At 46.0% G+C, this 26,047-nt stretch overlaps 3 protein-coding genes and 3 non-coding genes across 12 annotated transcripts; 3 read left to right on the plus strand and 3 right to left on the minus strand.

Moving 5' to 3' along the window:
• Positions 1-221: 221 nt before the first annotated feature.
• On the plus strand, positions 222-3,935 carry LOC115060626 (uncharacterized). 2 transcript variants are annotated; one of them, XM_029528592.1, is made up of 3 exons: positions 222-412; positions 964-3,440; positions 3,729-3,935. In XM_029528592.1, the coding sequence occupies exon 2, from the start codon at positions 1,035-1,037 to the stop codon at positions 3,390-3,392; it is 2,358 nt and encodes a 785-aa protein (XP_029384452.1). In that variant the 5' UTR covers positions 222-412; positions 964-1,034; the 3' UTR covers positions 3,393-3,440; positions 3,729-3,935. The 2 variants fall into 2 exon arrangements, with proteins under 2 accessions (XP_029384452.1, XP_029384451.1); XM_029528591.1 differs by having other exon boundaries at positions 964-3,935.
• Positions 3,936-4,452: 517 nt separating this feature from the next.
• unm_hu7910 (un-named hu7910) lies at positions 4,453-25,314 on the plus strand. 6 transcript variants are annotated; one of them, XM_029528594.1, is made up of 28 exons: positions 4,510-4,647; positions 5,888-6,098; positions 6,189-6,254; positions 7,080-7,256; positions 7,817-7,861; positions 8,899-8,967; positions 15,947-16,000; positions 18,069-18,122; positions 18,338-18,376; positions 18,673-18,708; positions 18,995-19,039; positions 19,168-19,197; positions 19,282-19,314; positions 19,402-19,437; positions 19,613-19,660; positions 19,796-19,867; positions 20,373-20,423; positions 20,514-20,599; positions 20,724-20,810; positions 20,888-21,038; positions 21,250-21,386; positions 21,469-21,567; positions 21,676-21,765; positions 22,055-22,192; positions 22,913-23,048; positions 23,197-23,288; positions 23,687-23,820; positions 24,667-25,314. In XM_029528594.1, exons 2-28 carry the CDS (start codon positions 5,960-5,962, stop codon positions 24,815-24,817), a joined length of 2,295 nt encoding a protein of 764 aa, XP_029384454.1. In that variant the 5' UTR covers positions 4,510-4,647; positions 5,888-5,959; the 3' UTR covers positions 24,818-25,314. The 6 variants fall into 6 exon arrangements, with proteins under 6 accessions (XP_029384457.1, XP_029384454.1, XP_029384455.1 ...); XM_029528593.1 differs by lacking the exon at positions 4,510-4,647 and adding an exon at positions 4,780-5,623 and having other exon boundaries at positions 24,667-24,817; XM_029528595.1 differs by lacking the exon at positions 18,673-18,708 and having other exon boundaries at positions 24,667-24,817.
• LOC115060629 (uncharacterized abhydrolase domain-containing protein DDB_G0269086-like) lies at positions 12,297-15,764 on the plus strand. Its single transcript, XM_029528599.1, has 3 exons — positions 12,297-12,722; positions 12,809-12,853; positions 13,502-15,764. Exons 1-3 carry the CDS (start codon positions 12,635-12,637, stop codon positions 14,521-14,523), a joined length of 1,155 nt encoding a protein of 384 aa, XP_029384459.1. The 5' UTR covers positions 12,297-12,634; the 3' UTR covers positions 14,524-15,764.
• On the minus strand, positions 20,058-20,131 carry trnai-aau (transfer RNA isoleucine (anticodon AAU)). Its single transcript has one exon. It is a non-coding gene; the product is annotated as a tRNA-Ile (tRNA).
• On the minus strand, positions 21,848-21,921 carry trnai-aau (transfer RNA isoleucine (anticodon AAU)). The gene has a single exon. It is a non-coding gene; the product is annotated as a tRNA-Ile (tRNA).
• trnai-aau (transfer RNA isoleucine (anticodon AAU)) lies at positions 24,565-24,638 on the minus strand. Its single transcript has one exon. It is a non-coding gene; the product is annotated as a tRNA-Ile (tRNA).
• Positions 25,315-26,047: the final 733 nt, after the last annotated feature.

Genomic DNA, 26,047 nt, shown 5'->3' on the forward strand with positions numbered 1-26,047 from the left:
AGAAAATAATTAGATTCTTATCAATAGTTTGTTTGAAACAAAACAAGATAAACACAATTTTATTAGATTGTTGGACGCATTAAATGGACCATGCTCTAAAATAAATCTCCAGGTCCAGCTCAGACCATCAGACCCCTCAGCTGGAGGCTGAAGAACACGGAAGTCCCGGAGACAGAAGTGTCCATATATGGATGAAAGGGGCGGGAGTGAACGTCGCTGACGCAGCCTGCGTCACAGAGTCGAACATCGACCGAGACGGTTCTAACTGAATGTCTCGGTATGATTATTCTTATAATTATTATTTATTCGTAACCCTACTTTGGAAAATAAAAAGTGAAGTGCTGCTGGAAGAGAAACACCGAAGAGAAGAAGAAGACGGAGGACGGACCAAACACTTCCGCCTTCATAACGCGTAAACTTTCCTTTCTTTATTTCCTCATGTTAAAGATTAAACCTCCTCCGTTATAGTTTAGTAGTTCTTACCAAATGTGACAGTTTAACACCAGAATATGCTATTCACTATACCAAAATAATAATCATCAGTGTCACACTGTGAGCCAAAAGAAGTTCTGTAGTGAGTGAATGGATGAATTAACTGGACTTTGTGGTGTAACAGGCCCAGTGGAGCTTTAGGAGGCCTGATGATCGAGGATTCATTTCATCAGTGTTATAGAACACATGGACACTTTTTCTGAAGCCAAGTTTGGAGCTGTATAAAAATAAACATATAAGATAAATCAGAACAGGAAAGGCTCCACCTGAGATCGAGCTGGAATACTTCAATACTACGATTTTAGACTTCGTCCTTTGCTTCTGTATTATAAACAGAGTGACGTTTTGTCGTGGCCAGCCTCTTTCACACAAGTAACCTGTTTTAAATGTTCTTCCTTGATAGTTAACATGATTTTGCATTGATGTGTTTTTGGAATATAAGAAATTTGGCTTTTCTTCTTGACATTGCAGGAGGAAACAGAAGATGGTGACAGAGACGTTTCTCATCAGACTCTAACAGGGATTCATTAAAAGGGGGGACAATGAAACGGAGTGCGAAGGAGAAGCACCAGTGCTCCACCACTGAGCAAGACAGAGGAACAAATGGAATATCAAGAGAAAGGAGATCCCTGGTTAAAGTGGGAGGATTGACGTCTCCCATCTTTAATTTTCATTCTGTCTGCGGGCTTTTAAACACCTCCACTGAAGCAGGTCCATCTGCTGAGAGGTCAAGTGGTGGCATCAGCTGGACCTTCTCTCCTGGACCTTCCTCCTACTCCTACTGCTGTGAGACCAACAGGGAGCTGCCTGAAAATGATGGTGATGGAAAGATACCCAAACCACAGGATTTAATAAAGGTGCAGTTCACGACACTTTCAGACAATCACCTATTGTCATCAGATATTCCAGAACTCGTCTTCTCCTCAGCTCCAAATTGGATCATTCACCCTGACCAAAGCACACATGTTGCTTCCTCCTCTCCCCTCTTCGACGACTCTGCTTGTCTGGAGTACTTAAGAGGACGGTACATTAGTTATTACAAAAAAATATCAGGGCCAAAAGAAATGTCCAACTCTGGTCTAGCTAAGATCCGAAGACTGAATCTGTCCATTTCAGATGGACATCAGTCAGGAGCTGGACCAAACTGGAAACCGTTTTCCAGTTGCAGTCCTGTCTCCACTCTCAGTGACCCAAATATGAATTTCTCCAGATTGTCCTGCTTCAGCAGTGTCTCTAATCCTCATCATCCTCATCGAGCGGGCCCCAAATCGGACACGATGGAGAGCCAAAAGCTGGCTTTAGTGTCGCACACACTGAAGAAATGGGAAGAATGGTCAAAACTTCAACCTCTCTGTGGAAACGAAGCTGCCCCTGTTTGCAGCCCAACATCCACCCAACCACAGATGTTTCATCATATCAATGCTGGGGCTGAACTTCCTCGAATTTCAGGTATCAGAGAACACGATAAGTCCATCACTCCTTCTGTTGCTGGTCCTCCAGGCCCGGACATTCGTAATGAACCGATCCTGACTTGCATTATAAACAAGTGCTGTGTTTTGCTGTCAGAAAGAGGGCCAAAAAATGAGCATGAGTTCTGCTCGGCTGCCAACACCGTTCCCTGTGATTCTCAAATCCAGTTGTGTCCCACAGACAAAACCTCCAGGCCGTTGGCTCATTCTCTCAGCGTTCAGTCTCTGAACAACATACAAGGCCCAAAGGGAAAGACCTTCACCCGATCTGAAAGTTTACCCAACATGACGTTACAAACCAGCTTTGAGGACTTCACTCCGGATGTCCTGGACCAGGAGAATGAGGAGAGCGATGAGAGCTACAGTTTCCGGTGCTGCCGTCCAGGCCTGTACCGGTGCAGAGTGACAGGCCTGCTGTTCCTCATGGACGGAGAAGGGGAGGTGGTCTACAGGACGGTCCCCTGGGACAGGAGGCTTCTGGCTCAGTATGGAAAGAAGCCAGCAGGTCCCCTGTTTGACATCACATGTGTCCAGCAGTCAGTGTGCCAGCTTCATCTCCCACACTGTGAGATCAGCTCCACAGGAGGACGCCGCTTCCTGTGGGTAGCTCATGTGAACCATGATGGTTTGGAGATAATCCGGCCTCATCAGACAACAGAAACTCACGTCATCATAAACATCTCTGGGTTTTCTGGCTACGGTAACATCAAGGACGAAGATTCACCGGCCGTCCCGATCCGAGCCATGGTCCTGCTCTTCTACAGGCCCTCAGCTGATCCGGATGAGGAATCTGTGGTCAGTGTGTTGATGCTGCCGAAAAATGTTCCTCTCCTGGATGTGCGACGCACCAGGAAGAAATTAGTTGGAGAGGAGAACTACATAGAGACACATTCGCAGTGTAAACTGCTGCCGTATCAGGAGTACACACTGTCCAGCTTTCCTCAGGACAATACGGTTCTAGTTCAACCACCATCAGCTGAATTTGACTCTGAAAACTACGACAACTTCATTCCATCGTTCCAGGTGATTTTAGAAACGCTCAAGAAGCATATCAAGCTTACGTTGACAGACAGTGACAGCTCACATGCTGTCTGGCAAACACGAGTTTGTTTCCCATCCAGCGGATTGAAAAAGCCCTGTTGGCTGAGTCCCCTGAATCTGCCCTCAGACAGGACGCTGCTGGACATACGGACCAGCTTCATCGACGGGGTATCAGAACCGGTTCTCAAGAGTCTGCTGGACCATCTGTTACAGAAAGAAGTCATAGCTGACTGTGAGATGGGGTCGATGAAAGGGATCTGGGATCATTTTGACAAAGCTCGTTCTGTCATCGACTTAGTGAGGAATAAAGGAGAAGCTGCCAGTTCAATAATGATTGAGTTTCTCTGTAAAAAAGATCCCTTCTTCTCTGAACATCTGGGGTTGATCTGAAGAACCATGAGAGGTTGGACATGCAGTTTATCACCCTTCACTGATCAGGTATCTGTACATTTGTGCTTGTGGAGTTTTTGTGACTCAAACAATAGTTACAGTATTTGGCCTCAGTTACGGTTTTATGCATCTGATGTTCAGAGAGGATCCTTTTAAAATGAAGGCCTTTTCCTTTTTTAAAACTTATCGATGAATTTTGCACAAATTGAAGAATGAATGAATATGATGTCTGTTGTGAGCTTGTGCTGTATAGAAAATTACATTATATTAAATTGACTTGACCCCTGATATAATGGTCGGGGCAACACTGCTGTTTATCTCCTGTAAATAATGTAGCTCACCTCTGAAAAGCCTGTGTGTTGGAGCAGCACCACCTGCTGTCTGGACCAGGAGGCGGCCCTTCATTCATCATCTCCACCTGATTACTCAGGTCCTGATAAACTTCTGAGGTTTGTGGGTGAATTCACACACAGAAGCAGCTCAGTTGTCACCAGGAAGGACGTTTATTTGTTATTTCTGCTGCAGCTTTGCTCAGATTCCTGCAAAGTGATACGCACAATACGATTCGGATCTCTTTACAAATCTGAACAATAATGGACCATTAAAAAAAGGAAGTGGCTGGAAGCCACAGAAAAATAATAAAATAATAATAATAATGTTGATAATGATTTTTTCATCAAATGCATTTGAAGGTTTATCATTCTAAAAATGTCAGAAGCCTCAAAGTCATGTGTTCATGTTATTTCTTCCGAATCTGTCAGCGTCCTTTAACTGCTCAGATGAAATGTTTGGGAATAAAACCTGAGCTTTGTGAATAAGATTGATTGGAGGCTGATAGCTGTCCGGTGCTCAGGTGCTCCGGTGCTCCAGGGGGAGGGCGGCTCCGGCTCCGGTTCCGGTTCCTCTCCCGTCCTGCCACGTTTTTGCTCCTTTCCAAAGAGACGGACGAAGCAGGGAAGCTGTTCAGGAACGTGATTGGTCAGAAATCACCGAGAGCCCGCCTCTAGCCCCGCCCACTCGCTGCATTGCGGCTTCGATTGGTGGACTAGACAGTCCGTCACGGTTACTATGGACTTCGGCTTTGCTGGTATCCAAGTGCGGACGGACCGAGTGATCGACGTTTTCCTGCTGAGAACAGCAGAACCAGCTCCGGGTCCGTCTCTGAAGAACCAGAACCAGAACCAGCTCCGGGTCTGTCCCTGAAGAACTACAGAGATGGCGCAGAGGAAGAACCCCAAAGCCCACTCAAAGAAAGGTCCGTAAACGTTCATCGGTACAAATCCCGTCTCCGCTTCGGCTCAGGATGCTCCGTGAGCCGCCAACACACCAAACACACACCCGGGGCGGCTCCCACTTCATCGGCTTTTCCCTGCTGAGTGTCCCCGAAGCAGAAATATGGAACCATGGAGGGACTTTAGCTTGTTCAGCTTTAGCTCGTCTGTCCAGCGGTGTCACAGAATGATAGATGATGCTAAGCTAACCTAGCACAGACAGGGAATAGCGAGCTAACAGAAGCTAATGAGGCTGAACTTTATTTACACCTCTCCAGCCTGACAAAGCCTCAGTGTCCTCCATCACACCACAAACCAGACAGCCTGAAGCACCAACACATCAAGTTAAAAGGTTCCAAAGAGAACTCAACGTGCTTTTAGTGCGCTCAGATTCTTTTTATTGCTGCTGACATGTCATGTCTTTTTCTGAATTCTTGTGGTTGATGATCAGTTCAGACCCTTCCGCTGCTTCTGTGCAGTTTAAGAAAGCTGACCTGAGACACAACAGTTACTGTTACGTCTGCTTTTCAGGCAGACTGAGATCTTTGATACTCTCTGGATTTAAAATCCAATCTAACCTTTAGACCGACCATCGTTCAAATTAAGCACACTATTTTATTAATTGAATCATTCAAATAATCATGTCATCAATGTGTCTGAGTTTAAAGTGTCATATTGCACAGCCGAAGAACAGTCCCACATACAGCTGTGTGTGTGTGTGTGAGACAACAGACAAGTGTCAAGGTTATTGGGGGGGGTTATTTTGTTCTCTGTGGCATCTGCCCCCCACACTGATCGTTCCTGGTTTGTCAGCTCTAATAATAGTGTGGATCAGGTTCTGGACCCAACTGCACTGGTTCACAATCACTGGGCTGTGAGAGGAAGAGGAGGAGTCAGTTCGTTGATCTTCAGTTGTTCGTTCCTTTTCTCTTTGGCATTGTCTGTCTGCCCATTCGGATGGTCAGAAATTTGGAATATTTGTTCTTTCGGGTTGTTTGTACCACCTTTCATCACATAATTGATGTCTTACTTTCGCTCTTCAAACTTCTCTTTTTTGTTGTTTTCTTTGAGCGCTTTTTGATCTTCTTCAAACAATTGAAATAGTTGTGTTGAGTTCAGATTGATATATTTCTTCCTGTTTGGTTGTATCTTTGTTTATTTTATGGTGGGTTTTTTTTGTGACCTTCTGTTAATCATCGGCCAAGTCGGTCTGTCTGTTTGCAGCAGGCCCTGTCTGGCCTTGGTCTGGTCTTGCTTGGTCCTGTTTTTGGGTTCAGCTGAGACCTCTGAAGGTCCATGCAGCGCTTTCACCACTATGGCACTTCCTATGCCTCCTCCTTGCCCTCCTCCCCCTCTTCGGCTGCTGTAGATGAGGTCCAAGCTGATGAGGAGCCCTTCGTAGAGGAGAGAGTGGACGATGTGGTCCAGGAGTCAGGTAGGATTTAGTGAATGAATGAGGTTCAGTCTGGTTGTGTTCATTTCGGACCTGGTTCTCATTTGACCGGGTTTGGCTCGGTTTGGTTAGGAGGTGTGGAAGAAAAGGAGGCTCCACAGGTGAAGGAGGAAGTGGCACCTGCTGAGTCTACGACAGGTAGGGGATGGTCGTAAGCCTGGACTGGAGTGGACTGAAGTTCGTGTTTGTTTTTATAAAATTGCTGTGGGACTAATCACTTTCTGAAAGAATTTTAAGTTTCATTCACAAAACATTCTTGGAGATGAACTGCTAATGAAACAAATTATTAGTTTCAGCCCTAAACAAGACGCCTCAGGTTTAAATGAACTCTAAACTCCAACATCATTAGCATCAACACGAGTTTAATGGAAGTTTTATAACAGCCGCTAAAAGCCCGAAGTGGAGCCTTTCTCAGACATTTGAGTTGTGTCATGGAGGCTTTAAGGTCACTGATTAGAGGAGCAGCTGTTCTGCTTAGCTGCAGCCATTTCACTTCTAAATGCTGGAGGACCACCAGCTGTCTCTTGTCTCTCTCTGTCAGGGTCATCTTGGCTCGATGTCTCTTGTTCTATTCCTGGGTCAGCCTGTCCCAAACAGCCCCCCCCCTCGTTGGGGTTCTGCTGAAGCTTTTTCAGGCAATATTGTTTTAGAGAAGTCTCTGTGAAACCTACAAGTAAACTAACTGCATGAACGTGTTGCTCTTAACGCTGACAGCCCACAAAAGAAGTGCCCCGATGTTGATGTGAGCTGATAAAGTGTTCAGATCAGTGCCGAAGAACAGATAGTCCTCTCTGCTCCTAACTGCATTAACCCGTGGGCTCCATTATTCCTCCAGAATGGTTTGAAATGTTTTTTTGCCCTTATGGACACTCATCTCTAACAAGTTTATAACCCAACAAATGATTAATATGATTGTTTATCTTGATTATAAAAGCTGAGACTAACTAACTCTGATGTCCTCAGAGCCCAAGATGCCGTCAATGGAAAGCAAGAATGGAAAGAGGACCGAAGGGGGAGGGGACGCTGCAGGAGGTCCCAAATACTCCATGTTCACCTGGTTCGTGGTCCTGGCTCTGCTGGGAGTGTGGAGCTCTGTGGCCGTGGTCTACTTCGACATTGTGGACTACGACAGTGTCATCGGTGAGTGAATCGATGAGATTGGTAACTGTGGAAAGTATGTGCATGTTGAGCTCAGGTGTGCTGTGCACATGCTCAGAAACAGGTAGCTCCTCATTGGTTCCATCATCAATGTGATTTGTGTTTGTATAAAAGTTAAACTAAAGTAAACACACACAGATACACAGTAGTGATTGTGTGTGCCACATGACATTTATCTTATCTCTAACTTCCCCTTAAGTGATTAGCTGCATAATGTTCAACACAATATCATTATTAAATGGAAGCACGGTGCAACAAACTATGACCTATGGATTTGACACACAGGTAACACACAGGTAGGTTTATGTCATGCAGCTCCTTCACATTTAAAGCCTCCAAGCTGTCCTGTCCAGGGACTGTCACTGTGAAGGCTCAAGATCATCTTTTGGTGTTTGTCAAATGGCACACACTAAAAAAGAGAACTATAACATGAAGTAGTGAAGTGTGTCTCTTCTGTTACTGTTGTGTACTAATCCACCTCTCATTGACTCTCATGGCTTCCCTGTCTTTCTTCCTCCTTTCTCTGTTATCTCTGGATGCAGCCAGAGCTAAGGAGTTTCATATGAACTTTTCTGAAGTTTTACAAGGTATGGTGTCGTGATCTAAACACACATGGATGACACTGGACTGTGACCATTCCATCTGTTTACACTGTGACTCCATTGAGTTGATCCCACTTGGCAGTCTAATAATAGTTTTTCCTGTGCAGAGCAGAACATGGTGTGCTTCATGGCAGTAATACAGACTGATATAAATGGACTGTGTTTCCCATCAGCCCATTATCCTGCCTCCTCTCCATCTTTTGTCTTTTCAGCCATTTTGAAACCTGCAGTAAGAAATTTGTCTTTCGGCCATCTTGTTTTTTTGAGCAAAGAAGGAACTATATTTGTCTGTCAATCGCACAATAGGTACACCCCCTTATACATAAACAGGTTTAGAGGTCAGGCTGTATTGAAGCCCATGGGAAAATGTTCCTCCTCCTCCCCAGTAAACGTTTTCCTGATGAGTTTATGGTCTTCAGTGCAACAATATGTTCATTTTTTAAATGATGCCCCATTTAGAGGGAAAGGGGAGGAGTTAGAGTGTGGGGCTACTGTGTGACTGACAGACTGGACCACAGCAGGTCAGATCCACCCTTTACTCCAAATCTGGTTTTTCCACGTTAGTATTTCTCCTGGCCCAGAAACAGCAGGATGGTCAAATTCAACATCCAGATCTGGACAGGCAGAATGTCGGTGGTCTGTCAGCCAACACCAGCATTTACCAGCTCAAATCTACCCAGATGTAGACGGGCTAGACTGGCTGTGGAGTTTAGTTTTGATCTGGGCCCAGTGTGACTGACATCATCACCACCACATCCTTCCTTATTTTGCAGCTTTAAAGATCTGCATGAACTGCTGTGTGCTGTGAATTTATTCAGAGCTTTTATCTGTGTCAGACTTCTCCAATAGTTGATCTTTGTCTCCCTCCCTATTCAAGTTGCAACAAAAGACAGATTCAGGTCTCCTCTTCAAACATTACCTTCAGGCTGATTGTCATTTTTTCATATAAAAACAAACTCAATCGAGCAGCAGATTGTTGTATAGGACTCATCCCTCCTTTCCTCCTCCTCCTTCTCCTCCAGGTAAACTGACAGCCTACGACGCCGACGGAGATGGAGACTTCGACGTGGAAGACGCTAAAGTTCTGCTTGGCAAGTCCCACTTTAAATCCACTGTTCACTGCCTGTTTCCTCTGTGCTGTGGCTGAAGGATGTGGTTTACAGTTGTGTCCCAGTGCCTCAGTCGATGAGCTCAGGTAGATCTGTATGTCACAAACATGTGACATGATGACCTGCATGAAAACACAGTCGACTGGGTGACTATGAACATCCCGGAGATGCTTGTAGCAAGAGTGGAAGGGCTCTTTTTGTGTTTGTATAAACGTCAAATCCAGTCAGAACCAAGATCTTCACTTGTGTGCAAATTAAGACACAACATCAACGGCCACATTAGTGCTGTGTCTCAAACTGAATCGACATCCAGTCGTTTGTCTTCAAGAAATGGTGGAGAAGCCTGTTGACCATTAGGGCGTGACTCCATTGGTGGTAGTTAGAAATCAGGCTGTATTGAAGTCTATGGGAAAATGTCCCTCCTCCTCCCTGGTCTCAGTCTGAAATACAACACAATGTTCATTTAGAGGGAAAGGGGAGGGGTCTACCAGGTCAGCTCTACCTTCTCCTCCTAAGATGGTTTCTACTGGATCAAGAATACAACAAATTTAGTTAGTGTGATCAGAAATTGTGTAACAGACGATAAGCTCAACAGCTGCATGTTTGTAAGTCAGAGGTGGGAGAAAAAAATATGGCCGCCTCTGGTCAGATAAGGCCTGACAAGACAGAGACAGGAAGTGAAGGCTTATTTAATGTCTGTTTCATCTGTGACTTTAACTCACTTTCTTTCTCTTTGTCTTGTTTCATCATTCTTTTTTTTGCCCTATTTTCTGTTACGGTTGGTCTCCATTCCTTCCCTCCATCCTTCATACCTTCCCAACTACCTTCCTTCCTGCCTTTCGCCTTTCTTTCCTCCCTCTTTTCTCTGATGCTTAACTTCTCCCTCTCTATATAATTTACCCTTCCTTCATTCCTTTCCCTCCTGTCCTTCTGTTTCCTCTTCCTTTCCCATCCTGCCTGTTTTTCTCCTCTTCTCTCCTTTTCTCTCTCTCTCTTGTCAGGCTTGACCAAAGATGGCGGCGGTAGTGCGAATGCTGAGTCGCTTGCTGAGGTTCTTGATATTTTAGCTGAGGAGGGCTCTGATTGGATCTATGGCTTCTTCACCTTCCTCTATGACGTAGTGTCCTCACCCATAGAGCGAGGTGAGGAGGAGGTGGAGGGGAAGGAGGCGGCAGCGGCGGCCAAGAGGCAGGATGAGGGCGGGGCCACGTCCTCATCCTCCTCCTCTGTTGATGATGATGATGATGAGGTAAAAGAGGTCATACTGGACCTCCAGAACCAATAGGAGACCAGGAGGCAGTGTCACAGCCTGTATCAAGGCTTCCTGGTCCCACTACAGCCAATGAGGACCAGACTGAGACGCTCTGTAGTCCAGTCCAGCGGGAGGAGGATGGCAGTGTGTGTGTTGGGATGTAGACAACCTGACGACTGGTTTCCACTGCAGGACCATAGTGGGATGACTGGCCACTCAGTCCTTTAACCCTTAAATCACAAAAACATGAGCAATTTAAAAAAAGACGCTGTTGATTTTCACGGAGTGATCAGCTAATAATCTCCAAAACACCATGATGAGTTTATTTACACGGAAATGTCTGACAGGGCCATAAACATCAACATGTGATGTCACATATAAACAGACCGTTGGATCTTAGCATCACTCTGGTTCCCTCCGCGACCAGCCACCAGGATTCCTCCAAAATCCAAACCAGCTTCTGATCCAGACCCAGACAATCCTCACTAATTAACTGGACCACTTTATGATGTTATTTTCTGAGCCAATCCAAAACTGTTGATGATAATAATCATAAATCTTGAAACTGAATCTATATTTTATATAGTGTCAGTGTTTGTGCAGTGGAATCACATTTTTCATGAATGAGCAGAACTCATCAACTGATCAAATAAAGACAGAAACTTGAGAAGAGCTCTAGAACAACCCAAACACATGAGAGGAACTTTTTCTTCTTCAGCTCCAAGATCCAACTGTGATTAAAGTACTTGATGTTTATTTCTGTTTGATTTTTAACATTTAATCATCAAAGACTTTGATAAAGAATCATTGAATTAAAAAGTTTACTTATTAAAACTTGTCTCTGGATCAAAACGACAGTTTGCTGAAATAAAGTTTCAACTTAAAGCATCTCAGGAGGAATATTAGCGTAGCTGCTAACCTGCTAACCTGCCCCTGTTGGCCCCAGACCAACAGTAATTTTGAAGAAATACAAAGACTGACTGTGACTGTAAAGGTGGGCTGAAAGAATCAGCTCTGGAGGAATACATCCTGAAAACATGGTTATTACTGTTGAACTAGAAGCTCATTTAAAGAAGCAGGGAACCAGAGGAGCTAAAATCTAACTGATGACTGTTTGGGCTCGTCTCCACGGCCATTATGGCATTCAGTTATTCAGTTTTCATTTGGGTTTCAGGTTTTTTCTGTGAACAATCAGCTGTCATAAACAGTGAACATTAGGTTCCTTTATTCATTTTACATGTTTAAAATGACATAGATATATTGTTGTTCGATGCCATATGGAGAAGGTGTGAGTACACTTGACTTTGCTCTGGATGAATTGAATTAGTTTAAAACTTGTACTAATTGTGTTTGACGTCACTTCACTGCTTTTAATATTCTGCTGTGTTGTGTAACACTAATATGACTCTTTATATTAACAAAACTTCCACTTTATCATCTGTGGACAATTAATATTGACGTTGATCTCAATTTTAATTTTAGCAGCATTTAGCAGACTTTTACCTTCAGTTGGTTGGATTTTGCTCTTTTTTGTGTGTTTTCAGTGATAATGTTGAATATTGCTTAAAATATCCATTAAAATAAATCCTGTCTTTAACAGTAAGCATTTATGTGTAAACATGTTAAACCTTTATCAGAAATACATAATAAACATGTGCACAGTTACCCAAGTAAGATTTGTCAGGGTTAGGGTTAGGGTTAGGGTTTATTAATTCTACTGAGCTGGGCCGAAGGGCTGGGATCAGGTCGGTGGAGTGGCTCATCATTATTTAATCTTCTGTTTATAATTATTGGCAGAGCAGCTTAGACAACATCAGTCCTGAGATAAAGAAGATGATAAAAGCTGGTGGTTTTCATGAACTGTCTCTGCTGTGTGCTGGTTCAGATGAGAAGAAGCTCAAAGGTCCTGTTCTCAGGAGAAACCGACTGAGGAAAGGTACTGTACCATCAGAGTCTCTGTTTGTACTGGGCTCTGTCGACTCTGGCTGACTGGTCTGTCTCTAAAACTTGTAGAGGACAAGAAAGAGGTGAAGAAGAAAAGTAAAAGTGAAGGTACCAATTATGTTCCTGCATGACCGAATAACATTCGTCAACACTTCCATGGTTGGGGGTTCAATTCCTACCTGAAAGATGGATCTTTCAGAGTTTGTTTCTCCCTCAGCTGTTGAACTTATTTAAACCTCTGGTTGTTTCCACTTCTGATTAGTTTGGCCCTTACAGGCATCGAACCTGCAACCATGACATCAATAGTACAACACACTAACCCCCCTCGAAAAAATTGGACTTCTTGGACACTGTTTGATAACCTGTGTGCTAAATAAAACGCACCACAAACTTCACCTCAACTTCTTCTATTCTGATGTTTTGACTCATTGTTCTCTGTTGTCGGCGGCTGTGATGGTTTCACCTGTGTGTGTGTGTGTGTGTGTGTTCCTAGAAGAGAAGAAATTACGGGCCGGCTCTGGAGAGATCAAACTCCCCAGAGGTAGAGTTCTGATCCTGAGGTGAATTTGCCGGTTTGTTTGTTGGTCTCAGTGTGTTGATGAGCTCACAGGCTGTTTGTTGCTTCAGACAGGACAAAAGGTCAGACGGCTGCTAGAGAGGACCAAACCCGAGGTACTAAACCTGCTTCGGCATGCTTTTCCTTTCCGACCTGAAACATTTAACAGCACCAACATTGTGTTGGACTACAAAAGTTTGGTTGGTGTCTTGAAACCTACTAATCATTCATTTGAATTGAAGAGATATTCTAATAGCGTTTCATAGAGATGCCATGTAGTGTCCTTTGTACTGTCAAATATTACTTAAAAACTTAAACAATGAATCATTCAAAGAGCAAATGACAATTTGATGGAAATACATTGATGAAACAAGTCCTGGTTTTCTCTGAGTCTCAGAACAGTTGGTGTAAAAACTGTCATCATGGACAGGAGAGAACTTCCAACCGTAATCACTTCTCATGATTAACCTGACATGTTTAATCAACAGCATTTAACATCACATGTTAAAAGAAACAGATAAAACCAAAGATTAAAGTAAGGTGGTGAGAATTATAGAGTAATAAAGAGAAACTGGATGAAAGGTGAACTCTGAAGTCAGAGTGAAGGCGATGCTGTTTGATGATTGGCTGCGTTTTTAACTCTTGCCTGGTTGCTGTGTGTCAAAACTTTAACAGGCTGCAGCAGTGAGTTGGAATTTTTCACTGACCTGTTGATGATAACCTTCTTATATGGTAAAAATATGATCTTTGAACTCAAACTTCAGGCCCTCCTGTCCGGGGCGTCAGTCTGCGCTCGGCTCTGAAAGAACAGCTGCGGATGATCCATGAGAAGATGGAGGCGAAGAGGATCGCTCGCATCGCTGTGGCCGAGATCAGAGTCCTCCTCGCTGAGCTGGAGGAGGAGAAGGAGGTGGCCTGGGCGATGAAGATGAAGACGCTGGAGGCCGCTGAGAAGAAACTGAGGGAGGAGAGAGAGAGGGAGGAGAGCAGGATGGAGGCAGAGAGAGTGAAGAAGGAGAAAGAAGAAAAGGAGAGGATGGAGAGAGAAGCCAAAGAGAAGGCTGAAAGGGAGAGGCTGGAACAGGCTGCCAGAGAAGAGAGGGAACGAATGGAAAGAGAGACCATTGACAAAGAAAGGATGGAGCGGGAACGACTGGCCAGAGAACGAGAGAGGGCAGCCAAGGAAAAGGAGGAGAAGGAAAGACTGGCCAGAGAGAACGCTGTAGAAGAAAGGATGGCCAAAGAGAGCGAGAGGATGGAAAGGGAGCGTATAGCGAAGGAAAGGGAGCGTATAGCGAAGGAAAGGGAGAGAGCTGAAAAGGAAAAACAAGAGAAAGAACGAATGGCCAAAGAGACAGCAGAAAAAGAACGACTGGAACGAGAACGAATCACAAAGGAAAGAGAGAGGATTGCCAGAGAAAAAGAAAGGGCAGAAAGGGAACGACTCGCCAACGAAAAAGAAAGAATGGAGAGAGAGCGCATTGCCAAGGAAAAGGCGAGAGTCACTCAGGAGAAGGAGCTGATGGAGAGGCAGAGGCTCGCCAGAGAAAGAGCTCTGAGGGAAAAGATGGAGGCGGAGAGGGCGGCAAAGGAAAGAGTGGACAGAGAACGAAACGCAGCCCAGGCTGATGACCCCCGAGCAGGACAACTGGAGAGGAAAGGAAACGCCTCCCAGAAGAACGCTGCAATAGCTGCACAGAGAACGGACAGAGTGGGCGTGTCGGTGGCCCGGAAGGGGAGGAGCCTGGGAGAGGAGAAGACAGCTGTGGACAGGAAGGACAAATGACACGGTGGCACAAGGTGAAGGTGAAAAATGAAAAGTGCGATCGATTATTAGAACTGAGCAGATGACTCCTGAACCGTCGTGACTGAACGGTGACCTTCTGGTGTTTTGCTGCTCAGAGTCGGTCCCAGAATCATCACCGAGCTGCACCCGAACCCCAACGAACCAACGACAACGTTTCACATCTCATGAAATGTCACACAAAGGAACAAAGGAAGGAATTGCACTTCAGTTACAGAAAAAGACTTCACGGTGGATCCTCAGTGTGTTTGTTCAACAAACTCGATGATACTAAAGTCTAAAGTCTAAAGTCATTTTTAAAAGCGTGTCGTCTCCAGCTGTTGGTTTGTTGGTTTGCATGTTGGCTTCTTGTTAGTTTAGTCTTCCTGAGCTCCCGAGCTTTCCAGTTTTCTTTTTGATGATTTAGAATCAAATGAGTTTTCTTTAATATTTTGAAGTTGAAGACATCTATAGCTGTGTCTGGGTTTCCTCTGCGGTTAAAAACCCTGATCACAGGAAACGTCTGTTCACAAAATCTTGGTGGTTTTCACACTTGACCTAAGCTGAAAGCCAAGTTTAACCCTCGGCTTCTCTGTCGGGGCTGACTGCAGTTGATCTGAGGAGACTTTGGTTCATGATGGAGAAAACAGCAGCTCAATTTCTGAGCTTTGTCGTAGCAGAAACAGAAGCTGTTTCCAGCTGTTGGCCTTCAAATAGATGTTAATTCATCATGAGTTAGTTTTTTTTGCTTGCTGGACTTTGTGGTATTTTCTCTTGTTGATATTTAGTCCTATCAAACTTAGAGAAGTCTGCTTTCCCTTCAAACATGTGGGACAAGGCTGATAAATAAATGTCTTCAAAAGGAGCTGTGTTTGTGTTGTTCTGGGTCTGAGTTACTTGGACCAGACAAAGAACTGAAATTAAACACACCCCCTGCTCTCTTCAGTCCTATCGCTCTTCCCCACAACTTCCTTTACTCACTGCTCTGACTTTATTTCCTTCCACAGAAATATTTTTAGGGGCTCGACCTGCCGCCTTTAAAGTGACAGAAGTAAATGTTGTAGTTGGTTGATGGACAAAGAGGCACTGATCATTGGACTGTAAACCTACATCACTCCACAGCATTTTACATGTTTCCCTGTATGTTTCTGAAGTCGGTCTGAGTTTGTTGTGTTGACAGAATAAAGAGCTGATTTTTCATCATTACTGAGCAGAACTCCTGATCAGATAAAGACAGAAACGACCCAAACACATGAGAGGAACTTTTCTTTGCTTATTCAAGTCAAATTAATCAGCCCCAAATTAAACAAAGAAATAATCAATCAGAATTACTGGTAGATTTGATATCTGAAAATCTTCCCCAGTGACAACAGTGATGAGCTCCAGGCCTCCTGTCTGACCTTTGACCCTTTTAACCACTGAACAGGGCTGAAAGAGGCAGACAGAGCAGAAGTGGGAAACTCACCTGAGAAGAGGATAGGTGAGGACACACACACACAGACAGTCGTCCCCTGGGTCTTCTCTCTGTCTCTCAGACAATAGCATTGAGGCTGACCTGACACCTGAGCCACCCACCTGTCAGGTGATCCTCTTTCCCACCTGCGAGTCCGCATCACACAGACGACAACCTTTGTTACATACACAAAATACAGCTGCTTCCCAGCTCCACCCTGTTACACTGAGAGCTGGACAGGACAGACCAGACCAGGACAGGACAGACCAGGACAGACCAGACCAGGACAGGAGAGGACAGGACAGGACAGACCAGGACAGACCAGACCAGACCAGGACAGGAGAGGACAGGACAGGACAGACCAGGACAGGAGAGGAGAGGACAGACCAGACCAGGACAGGAGAGGGGAGGACAGACCAGGACAGGACAGACTAGCACAGGAGAGGAGAGGACAGACCAGGCCAGGCCAGGCCAGGAGAGGAGAGGACAGGAGAGGACAGGACAGGACAGACCAGGACAGACCAGGACAGGAGAGGAGAGGAGAGGACAGACCAGACCAGGACAGGAGAGGGGAGGAGAGGACAGACCAGACCAGGACAGGAGAGGGGAGGACAGACCAGGACAGGACAGACTAGGACAGACCAGGAGAGGAGAGGAGAGGAGAGGACAGACCAGGCCAGGCCAGGCCAGGAGAGGAGAGGAGAGGAGAGGAGAGGAGAGGACAGACCAGACCAGGACAGGAGAGGGGAGGAGAGGACAGACCAGACCAGGACAGGACAGGGGAGGAGAGGACAGACCAGACCAGGACAGGAGAGGGGAGGACAGACCAGGACAGGACAGACTAGGACAGACCAGGAGAGGAGAGGAGAGGAGAGGACAGACCAGGCCAGGCCAGGCCAGGCGAGGAGAGGAGAGGAGAGGAGAGGAGAGGACAGACCAGACCAGGACAGGAGAGGGGAGGACAGACCAGGACAGGACAGACTAGGACAGACCAGGAGAGGAGAGGAGAGGAGAGGACAGACAGGACAGGACAGACCAGGCCAGGAGAGGAGGGGAGAGGGGAGGACAGACAGGACAGGACAGACAGGACAGGACAGACCAGGACAGACCAGACCAGGACAGGAGAGGACAGGACAGGAGAGGAGAGGACAGACCAGACCAGGACAGGAGAGGGGAGGACAGACCAGGACAGGACAGACTAGGACAGGAGAGGAGAGGACAGACCAGGCCAGGCCAGGCCAGGAGAGGAGAGGACAGGAGAGGACAGGACAGGACAGACCAGGACAGACCAGGACAGGAGAGGAGAGGAGAGGACAGACCAGACCAGGACAGGAGAGGGGAGGAGAGGACAGACCAGACCAGGACAGGAGAGGGGAGGACAGACCAGGACAGGACAGACTAGGACAGACCAGGAGAGGAGAGGAGAGGAGAGGACAGACCAGGCCAGGCCAGGCCAGGAGAGGAGAGGAGAGGAGAGGACAGACAGGACAGACCAGGACAGGAGAGGAGAGGAGAGGACAGACCAGGCCAGGCCAGGCCAGGAGAGGACAGGAGAGGAGAGGAGAGGACAGACCAGGCCAGGCCAGGCCAGGAGAGGAGAGGAGAGGAGAGGAGAGGACAGACCAGACCAGGACAGGAGAGGGGAGGAGAGGACAGACCAGACCAGGACAGGAGAGGGGAGGACAGACCAGGACAGGACAGACTAGGACAGACCAGGAGAGGAGAGGAGAGGAGAGGACAGACAGGACAGGACAGGACAGACCAGGCCAGTAGAGGAGAGGAGAGGACAGACAGGACAGGACAGACCAGGACAGACCAGACCAGGCCAGGAGAGGAGAGGACAGGACAGACAGGACTAAACCTGGACCTGCCTTCTATCTACTGACCATCAGGGGGGAACTATGTTCTGACTTTTCCCTTCAGAAAGTCAGAATAAAGGCAAAAACAACAAAAGCTGTTGACAATTACTCTTAAACAAATTTAGAGCAATGTGTGTTGCCCACGGCCATAAATATGAAATTATGTCAATTAAAAATAAAGAAGGCCAAACTGACACATTCCATTGGTTCTCCTCATCCTGCAACAAAACCTGAAGACACCATCAAAGCTGTGGCTGAGGAGCTGGAGGCCAGGTCACCTGCTGAGTCAGGTGGGTGTGGCTTCATTTCTATTGGACACAGACAGGTTTTATTTTAAAATGTTGATGTATTAACGTTCATAAAACTCCATGATTTATATTAAAGGTCCACAGTAAAGACAGACTCATGGAACATTGTGATGTCACAACAAAGCAGTCACCGCCCTCATCCGCTCCAAATATGGAGCTCTAAGTGTTTTGAAAAGGTTTTGTTTTTCTTCCTGTAGAATCAGAGAGACGTCCCCGGGCTGCCGACAGTCATGGAGGTTTGTAGATTATAAGCCAACAAGTGAACATTCAGATGTTTCTTCTGTATCTGAAGTCACTGATATCACATGAAGCTCAAATGGAATAATTATGATTTGAAGCAGCTCAGCCCTGGCTCAAATTCAGATCTGCTTTTCCTATGTTTTCCTGCCCGTCGTACTCGGGATCACTTCCCGTCTGTACGACTGGCTGATGCTGAAATGGTGGGCTGTGAATGCACACGTTTGATCAGCTGACTGCCTGACATGTTGATGTTTTTGATGTAACACTGTGGCTTCTGTCTTGTCTGGTCCAGTCTCTGGATCTCAGGATGTGGAGTCTGAAATCCAAGGTTGGTGCTGGCTTTGAGTGGCTGAAGCTGCTGCATGAGAGTGGACCATCCATTAACGAGCTGCTGCATGTTCATTGTGTTTATTCACGTCATCCCTCACAAGTTTGCATTTGTGCTTTTTAATGGCCAAAACTAGAATCACAGCAAAGTCACAACGTTAAACAGAAAACGTGGCAACTCATCCTAGCTTCACTTCAGTTTGCCGCTTCCTCATGCTCACCTTCCACCTGCTGTAGGTCACGTGGTGTGTCCGTTTTAACTCCTGTGTGTCTTTGTGTATCTCCAGCTGCTGTTCCCCTCCCTCCTGTGGTGGAATATGATTTTATACCAGGTCAGTCCAACACACCCTTGTCCTGGACTCACACGGTGCACACAGAGGTTTTAGTCAGGCTCAGTTTCTCTTCTGTCATAAACGTATCTCACTAAAATGATGATGACGATGATGGTTGTGTGTTACAGATGATTCTCAGCAGAGCATGCATCTGAATAGTGAGCATCATCTCCTTCTTCTCTAAAAGTGTATTTTCAGGAAAATTTTCTGGTCTTTTATTTATTTTTCTTTTTGTGTTTCAGAGGATGAAGTCACCATCATTGACTCCACCGGAGGTGAGAATGATTCCACCATATTCACCATGTTTGTGAAACATCAAAATAAAGTCAGTAAATGCTCCTGTTGTTTGTTTCTTGCTGTAGTTTTGGTGGAGGAGCCGGCGGATCGGCAGACTGTTGGTTTGTTTCTTTTCATTTCACTTCAGTGGACAGTTTTCTTTTTTCTGTTGAGTTTGTGAAAGTTTAACTTCTGTAGATTACTTTTGTTTTCTGGATGAGAAGTCAGTTTTATGAACCAGATAAAGTTGCTCAGTTTGGTTGTCCAGCGTTTATCTAATGATGGTTTGCCCTACAGCGGCGTCTGCTCAGTATTTGACCAGCTCCAAGTTCTCACAGGAAGTAGGTACGGATTAATCTACCACCATGTTGTCCTTGTGTGTCCATCAGCCTGCTCCTTTACGTCCAGTCATCACTGTTTGTTTAGCAAAGTTATGGAAAAGTCATGGAACTAACTGAAGTTCTGTTAATATCCTGACAGAACCTGAACCAGAACCTAAACCAGAACCTGAGCCAGAGAGTGCACCATCACAGAGCAAACACGAGGCTGAGGGTGAGCCAGAAAATTAAAAAAGCAAGATGCCCAAATGTTCTGTGTATTTCTTCTTGTGTCTCACTCAGATGATGTTTGTTCAAACCTGCGACTTTAAAATTATCACCATGACGGTTTTGACTCAGACGTGGACAGAAATTGCTGCAGTTCTGGGTTGGTTTTCTGTCCATAATTGAACTCAAAAGCTCTGTGGCCCGTACGGGGATCGAACCCGCGACCTTGGCGTTATTAGCACCACGCTCTAACCAGCTGAGCTAACCGGCCATGAATGTCTGGTTTTGGTGTGTTTAAGTCTGACACGAAGGCAGGTTTGTTTGTTTGTTCCCCCTGAGTTTTGAATCGAAAACTTGAAACATTTGTAAGTTAGTTTCTGGCTGAAAAGGTAGTTGGCCCGTATGGGAATCGACCCTTTGGGGTTTAACGAACTGAGCTAACTGCCCATCATTATAACATCACAGCAGGATGAGCTCTGTATTTATTTTAACTGAACTTTGGAACTTTTCAGTTGTAGATAAATCTTCAGAGAAACAAGCTGACAACAAGCTGAAAGAAAAAGGTGAGAGAGACGTTTCTTTCAACAGCATCGTGTTTAATTCCTCCTCGTTCTTTTTAAGGTCATTCTCTCTTTTCTCTCTCTGTCCTCCAGCAAAGAAGAAGAAACCAAAATTGTTGAACACGTTTGATAAAACTATTAAAGCAGAGATCGACGCAGCAGAGAAGCTTCGTAAGAAGGTACAGACAAGCCGCTGAAGCTGTTGTTCTTCGGTGCAAACCGGCTGATTTTATTACTTAGAAAGTAAATAAACTGATGACGATGTCATGTGATGTCTTGACGGGCCGCCCCTGTCTGTGTCAGGGGAAGGTGGAGGAGGCGTTACGAGCCTTTGAGACATTGGTGCAGCGGTATCCACAGAGCCCCCGCTCCCGCTACGGAAAGGCCCAGGTGCTGCACAATGTCACAAAACAGTGGACAGGATGTGCGTCAGCAGGCTGCGTCACTGACGGTTTGTGTCCTTACAGGCAGAGGACGACCTCGCTGAGAAGCTGCGCAGCAACGACATGCTGCAGAGAGCCATCAACAGCTACAGGGAGGCCGCAGAGCTTCCCGACGTGACCTCTGACCTCCTGAGAGCCGCACTGAAGAGACGAGCTGAGAGACAGCAGTTCCTGGGTAACATGAGTCACGACTCCACAGGGGCCCTGTGTCTGGGGGGGCTATGGGGACGTGTTCTGTTAAAGTACAAGTACTAATCGCTCAAAAGCTCTGTGGCCCGTACGGCAATCGAACCCACAACCTTGGCGTTATTAGCACCAGCTGATTGACAGCATATTGACTGAGCCACCCAATCAGCACGGAGCATTTATAGCCGTGTGTCTCTCAGGTCGGATGCGAGGGTCTCTGGCTACTCTGGAGAGGTTGGTTCAGATTTTCCCAGAAGACATCAGTCTGAAGAACGACCTGGGCGTCGCTCACCTGTTGCTAGGCGACAACAAGGGCGCCAAGATGGTGTATGAGGAGGTGTGTGCTGGCTGTGAGCCGCATCGTGTTTCAGTAGTGTCGGTCTTCTCCTCTGATTGGCTGTCTGTCCTCTGTGTCGCAGGTCCTGGCGGTTGCCCCTGGCAACGGCTTCGCCAAAGTCCACTACGGATTCATCCTGAAGTCCGAGAACAAGATCGCAGAGAGTATACCGTACCTGAAGGTGGTCACACCTGGTCCAGATGTTTAGCTTTATTTTGAAACAGTCTATGACTGTTCTAAATGTCTCACAGCGTTGGTGCCCTGATGTCTTCGTCCTCTCTGTCCGCAGGAGGGTCTGGAGTCAGGTGAGCCAGGGACGGATGACGGACGGTTTTATTTCCACCTGGGAGACGCTCTGCAGAGAGTCGGAGACAACAGCGTGAGTGTTCTGAGATCTGAGCTGTGAGCTGAAAAACAAAGTTCTAAAGTAAATTTGTTTTGTTGGTGCTTCAAAAAGCACATGGCCCGTACGGGGATCGAACCCGCGACCTTGGCGTTATTAGCACCACGCTCTAACCAACTGAGCTAACCGGCCATGCTAGTTTTCCCAGAATAGAATCGTTTCATTTTGCTGAACTGGGTGACAGCAGTTTGTTTTAGAGCTGCAGATTTGTAATTTGGACACCAGTTCAGGTTCTGGTCCTGGTTTTGGCCCTCTGGCTCTGCAGGCGTATCACTGGTACGAGTTGGGCCATCAGAGAGGACACTTTGCTTCGGTGTGGCAGAGATCTCTGTACAATGTGGACGGACTGAAGGCTCAGCCCTGGTGGACGCCCAAAGAGACCGGATACATGGATCTGGTCAAGGTACCCCCAGACTGTGTGTGTGTGTGTGTGTGTGCGCGCGTACAGGCAGGTTTGTGACTGTGTGTGTGTGTGTGTGTGTGTGTGTGCGTACAGGCAGGTTTGTGACTGTGTGTGTGTGTGTGTGTGTGTGTGTGTGCGTGTGCGTACAGGCAGGTTTGTGAATCTGTGTGTGTGTGTGTGTGTGTGTGTGTGTGTGTGTGTGTGTGCGTACAGGCAGGTTTGTGACTGTGTGTGGGTGTGCGTACAGGCAGGTTTGTGACTGTGTGTGTGTGTGCGTACAGGCAGGTTTGTGACTGTGTGTGGGTGTGCGTACAGGCAGGTTTGTGACTGTGTGTGTGTGTGTGTGTGTGTGTGCGTACAGGCAGGTTTGTGACTCTGTGTGTGTGTGTGTGTGTGTGTGTGTGTGTGTGTGTGTGTGTGTGTGCGTACAGGCAGGTTTGTGACTCTGTGTGTGTGTGTGTGTGTGTGCGTACAGGCAGGTTTGTGACTGTGTGTGTGTGTGTGTGTGTGCGTACAGGCAGGTTTGTGACTCTGTGTGTGTGTGTGTGTGTGTGTGTGTGTGTGTGCGTACAGGCAGGTTTGTGATTGTGTGTGTGTGTGTGTGTGTGTGCGTACAGGCAGGTTTGTGACTCTGTGTGTGTGTGTGTGTGTGCGTACAGGCAGGTTTGTGACTGTGTGTGTGTGTGCGTACAGGAAGGTTGTGACTGTGTGTGTGTGCAGATGCTGGAGAGGAACTGGAGGACCATCAGGGATGAAGCTCTGGCTGTGATGGACCAAAGCACTGGACTGTTCATCCCAGAGGAGGAAAACCTGAGAGAGAAAGGAGAGTGGGGCCAATACACACTGTGGCAACAAGGTACACAAACACACACTGATGTTTATGACCTTTGTGTTTTTATGAACTTGTGAATGTGCAATCAATTAATGTGAAATTATAAATAAAGACAAAGTGAACTAGCCTGTGAAGTTATTTAATTTAACCTTCCCTGTTTTTGTTTGTTCAGGGAGGATAGTCGGAAATTCCTGTCAGGGCGTCCCAAAGACGTGTTCACTGCTGGAGAGATATCCTGAAGCTACAGCCTGCAAGAGAGGACAGGTACACACACACACACACACACACACACACACCTTTGAAGGGATTCTCTCAGACTGACTCTCTCTCCTTCTTCAGTCTCAGAGAAAGCTCACCTGGTCTTCAGTTTCACTCCTAAATGTGTGTAAGGGGCCATTGAGTGTGCTGAAGGAGCCAAAAACAGAATCCATTTGTATTTAATAGAATTGAAATAGAAATCTTTAAATCATTTTATGAAAAGTTTGGTTTAGACCTGCTCTATATGTAAAGTGCCTTGATGTAACTTTGTTATGATTTGGCGCTATACAAATAAATCTGATTTGATTTGGAACCTCACCATGTTCAGGACCTGATAGTATCTGTACTCTCCTGGATCCAGATCTGGACAGTGACAGTTTTCAAACCTGTGTGTGTGTGTCCAGATTAAGTTCTCAGTGATGCAGCCAAATACTCATGTGTGGCCTCACACCGGTCCCACTAACTGCAGACTCAGGATGCACCTCGGCCTCGTCATCCCCAAACAGGGCTGCAGGATCCGCTGCACCAACCAGACCAGGTGCCTCCTCATCATCCTCCTTTTTTCTCTTCCCTTGGCCTTCTTTTCTTCTTCTCTTCTAAATTCCTGTAATTTTTGCCTCCTCATCATGATTACACTGCAGCCCCGGCCCTAACCCCTCCCCTTTCCCCCGAAATGAACATCATGTTGTATTTCAGACCATAAACTCATCAGGAAGGAGGTAGGACATTTTCCTGTAGACTTTAATATAAGGGAGGAGGAGGGACATTTTCCTGTAGACTTTAATATAAGGGAGGAGGAGGGACATTTTCCCATAGACTTCAATAATCAGGAGGAGGAGGGACGTTTTCCCATAGACTTCAGTATAAGGGAGGAGGAGGGACATTTTCCCATAGACTTCAGTATAAGGGAGGAGGAGGGACATTTTCCCATAGACTTCAATAATCAGGAGGAGGAGGGACATTTTCCCATAGACTTCAATAATCAGGAGGAGGAGGGACATTTTCCCATAGACTTCAATAATCAGGAGGAGGAGGGACATTTTCCCATAGACTTCAGTATAAGGGAGGAGGAGGGACATTTTTCCATAGACTTCAGTATAAGGGAGGAGGAGGGACATTTTCCCATAGACTTCAGTATAAGGGAGGAGGAGGGACATTTTCCCATAGACTTCAACAAGCGGTGGCGTCGCCCCCCGATGGTCAGCAGATAGGATGAATGTTCGGCTCATGTTTGAATTATTTGGAGATTTAGTGTTTGGAGAAAAAAAAAAACATAAATTTTTGGCCAGTACGGGGATCGAACCCGCGACCTTGGCGTTATTAGCACCACGCTCTAACCAGCTGAGCTAACCGGCCATAATGTCTTCTTCTTCTTCTCTGTCAGGGAATGGGAGGAAGGTAAAGTCCTCATCTTCGACGACTCCTTTGAGCACGAGGTCTGGCAGGAAGCCGACAGTTACCGCCTCATTTTCATCGTGGACGTGTGGCACCCCGAGTTAACGCAGTACCAACGGCAGACTCTGAGTCCGATTTAAACCAGAAACATCTGGGGGGGCAGACAGACGAATGTGGACGCCAAGCTTCTTCTTCTGTGGATGAAAAAACACTGACTGCCTGAATCTGAAGGATCAGATTGTTTGATTTCCTGTTTTTTCTTTTTTTGTGGATAAACTACTAAAACTGCAGGAGACTGTCGACCAACTGAAGGATGGAAGTTATTAAACTACTGACTCGCTCCCTGTTTCCTGCTCTGAACCCGTTTTCTTTTTGAGGTTTGTTTAATTTTTCCTGGAGGCACCGAAGGTACTGAGTCGGGAAGCAGAAGCAGCTCTCCGCTGTTTGGACATCAGTTGTTGTTGCATTCAGTGAAGAACAGAGATGTTAGCTTTGGCGTTAGCTCGACCACTATGCATCGTTTCAGTTTATCTCTTCATCTCTTTTGCACACCAACAGAAAAAAATATTTTTATTTATATACAAAATCCATGTAAAACCTGCAACCACAAAAATAAAGTGTTTGTTTGTTTGTCTGAGTCACTTTTTGTTTTTGCGTTGGAAACATGAAAATCATCAGAAAAGGTTTCACACGAAAGAGAATCATCAGCTCTTTATAATCATCAGTTAGAAGATGCTTTCAAAAGTCTCCAATTAAAGTTTAATCATGTCAACGGAAACTTCTGAACAAGGTTATTCATCCTGAACACTGAAGGGAAGATGCTGTAGCTCTGAGGGTCAAAGGTCATCTTCACTGGACTCCCAACTTTGGCTGAGCAGGGACAGAAACGCTTCGCGATCCGTACGGGAATCAAACCCACCACCTATGTATCAACAACACCACATGCTAATCAACTGAGCTAACTGGCCTGAATAGTAAGGGGTGGGACAGGAAGTGGGTGGAGCTTCACCAGATGGTTCTGAGTCAATGTGGTGTCTGAAATTTACAGATAAGTCAGATGTAGGGCCATTTTCCCATAGACTTCAATACAATTACAAAAGGCCCCCTGGTGGTCATTGACTTCTTACGTTAGCATGCTCACCAGTTAGCCTCGTTGCTCCCTGACAAAAAAAACAGATTGAAAAGTTTTCAAATATTTTAAACATCTCTGAAATAAAGCTAGTGTATAATAAAGTTTAACTTTTTGAATAAAGTGACACGAGATGAGATGAGATTCAAAATAAAACCCAACCATGTTGGTGTAAATGTTTATTTCTATACATTCATTGAAAGGAAATACAGTCGAGTGGAGACCGGATCACGGCTCAGTG

The sequence above is a fragment of the Echeneis naucrates genome, chromosome 20 (genome assembly GCF_900963305.1).
Source record: "Echeneis naucrates chromosome 20, fEcheNa1.1, whole genome shotgun sequence".
NCBI classification, from domain to species: domain Eukaryota; kingdom Metazoa; phylum Chordata; class Actinopteri; order Carangiformes; family Echeneidae; genus Echeneis; species Echeneis naucrates.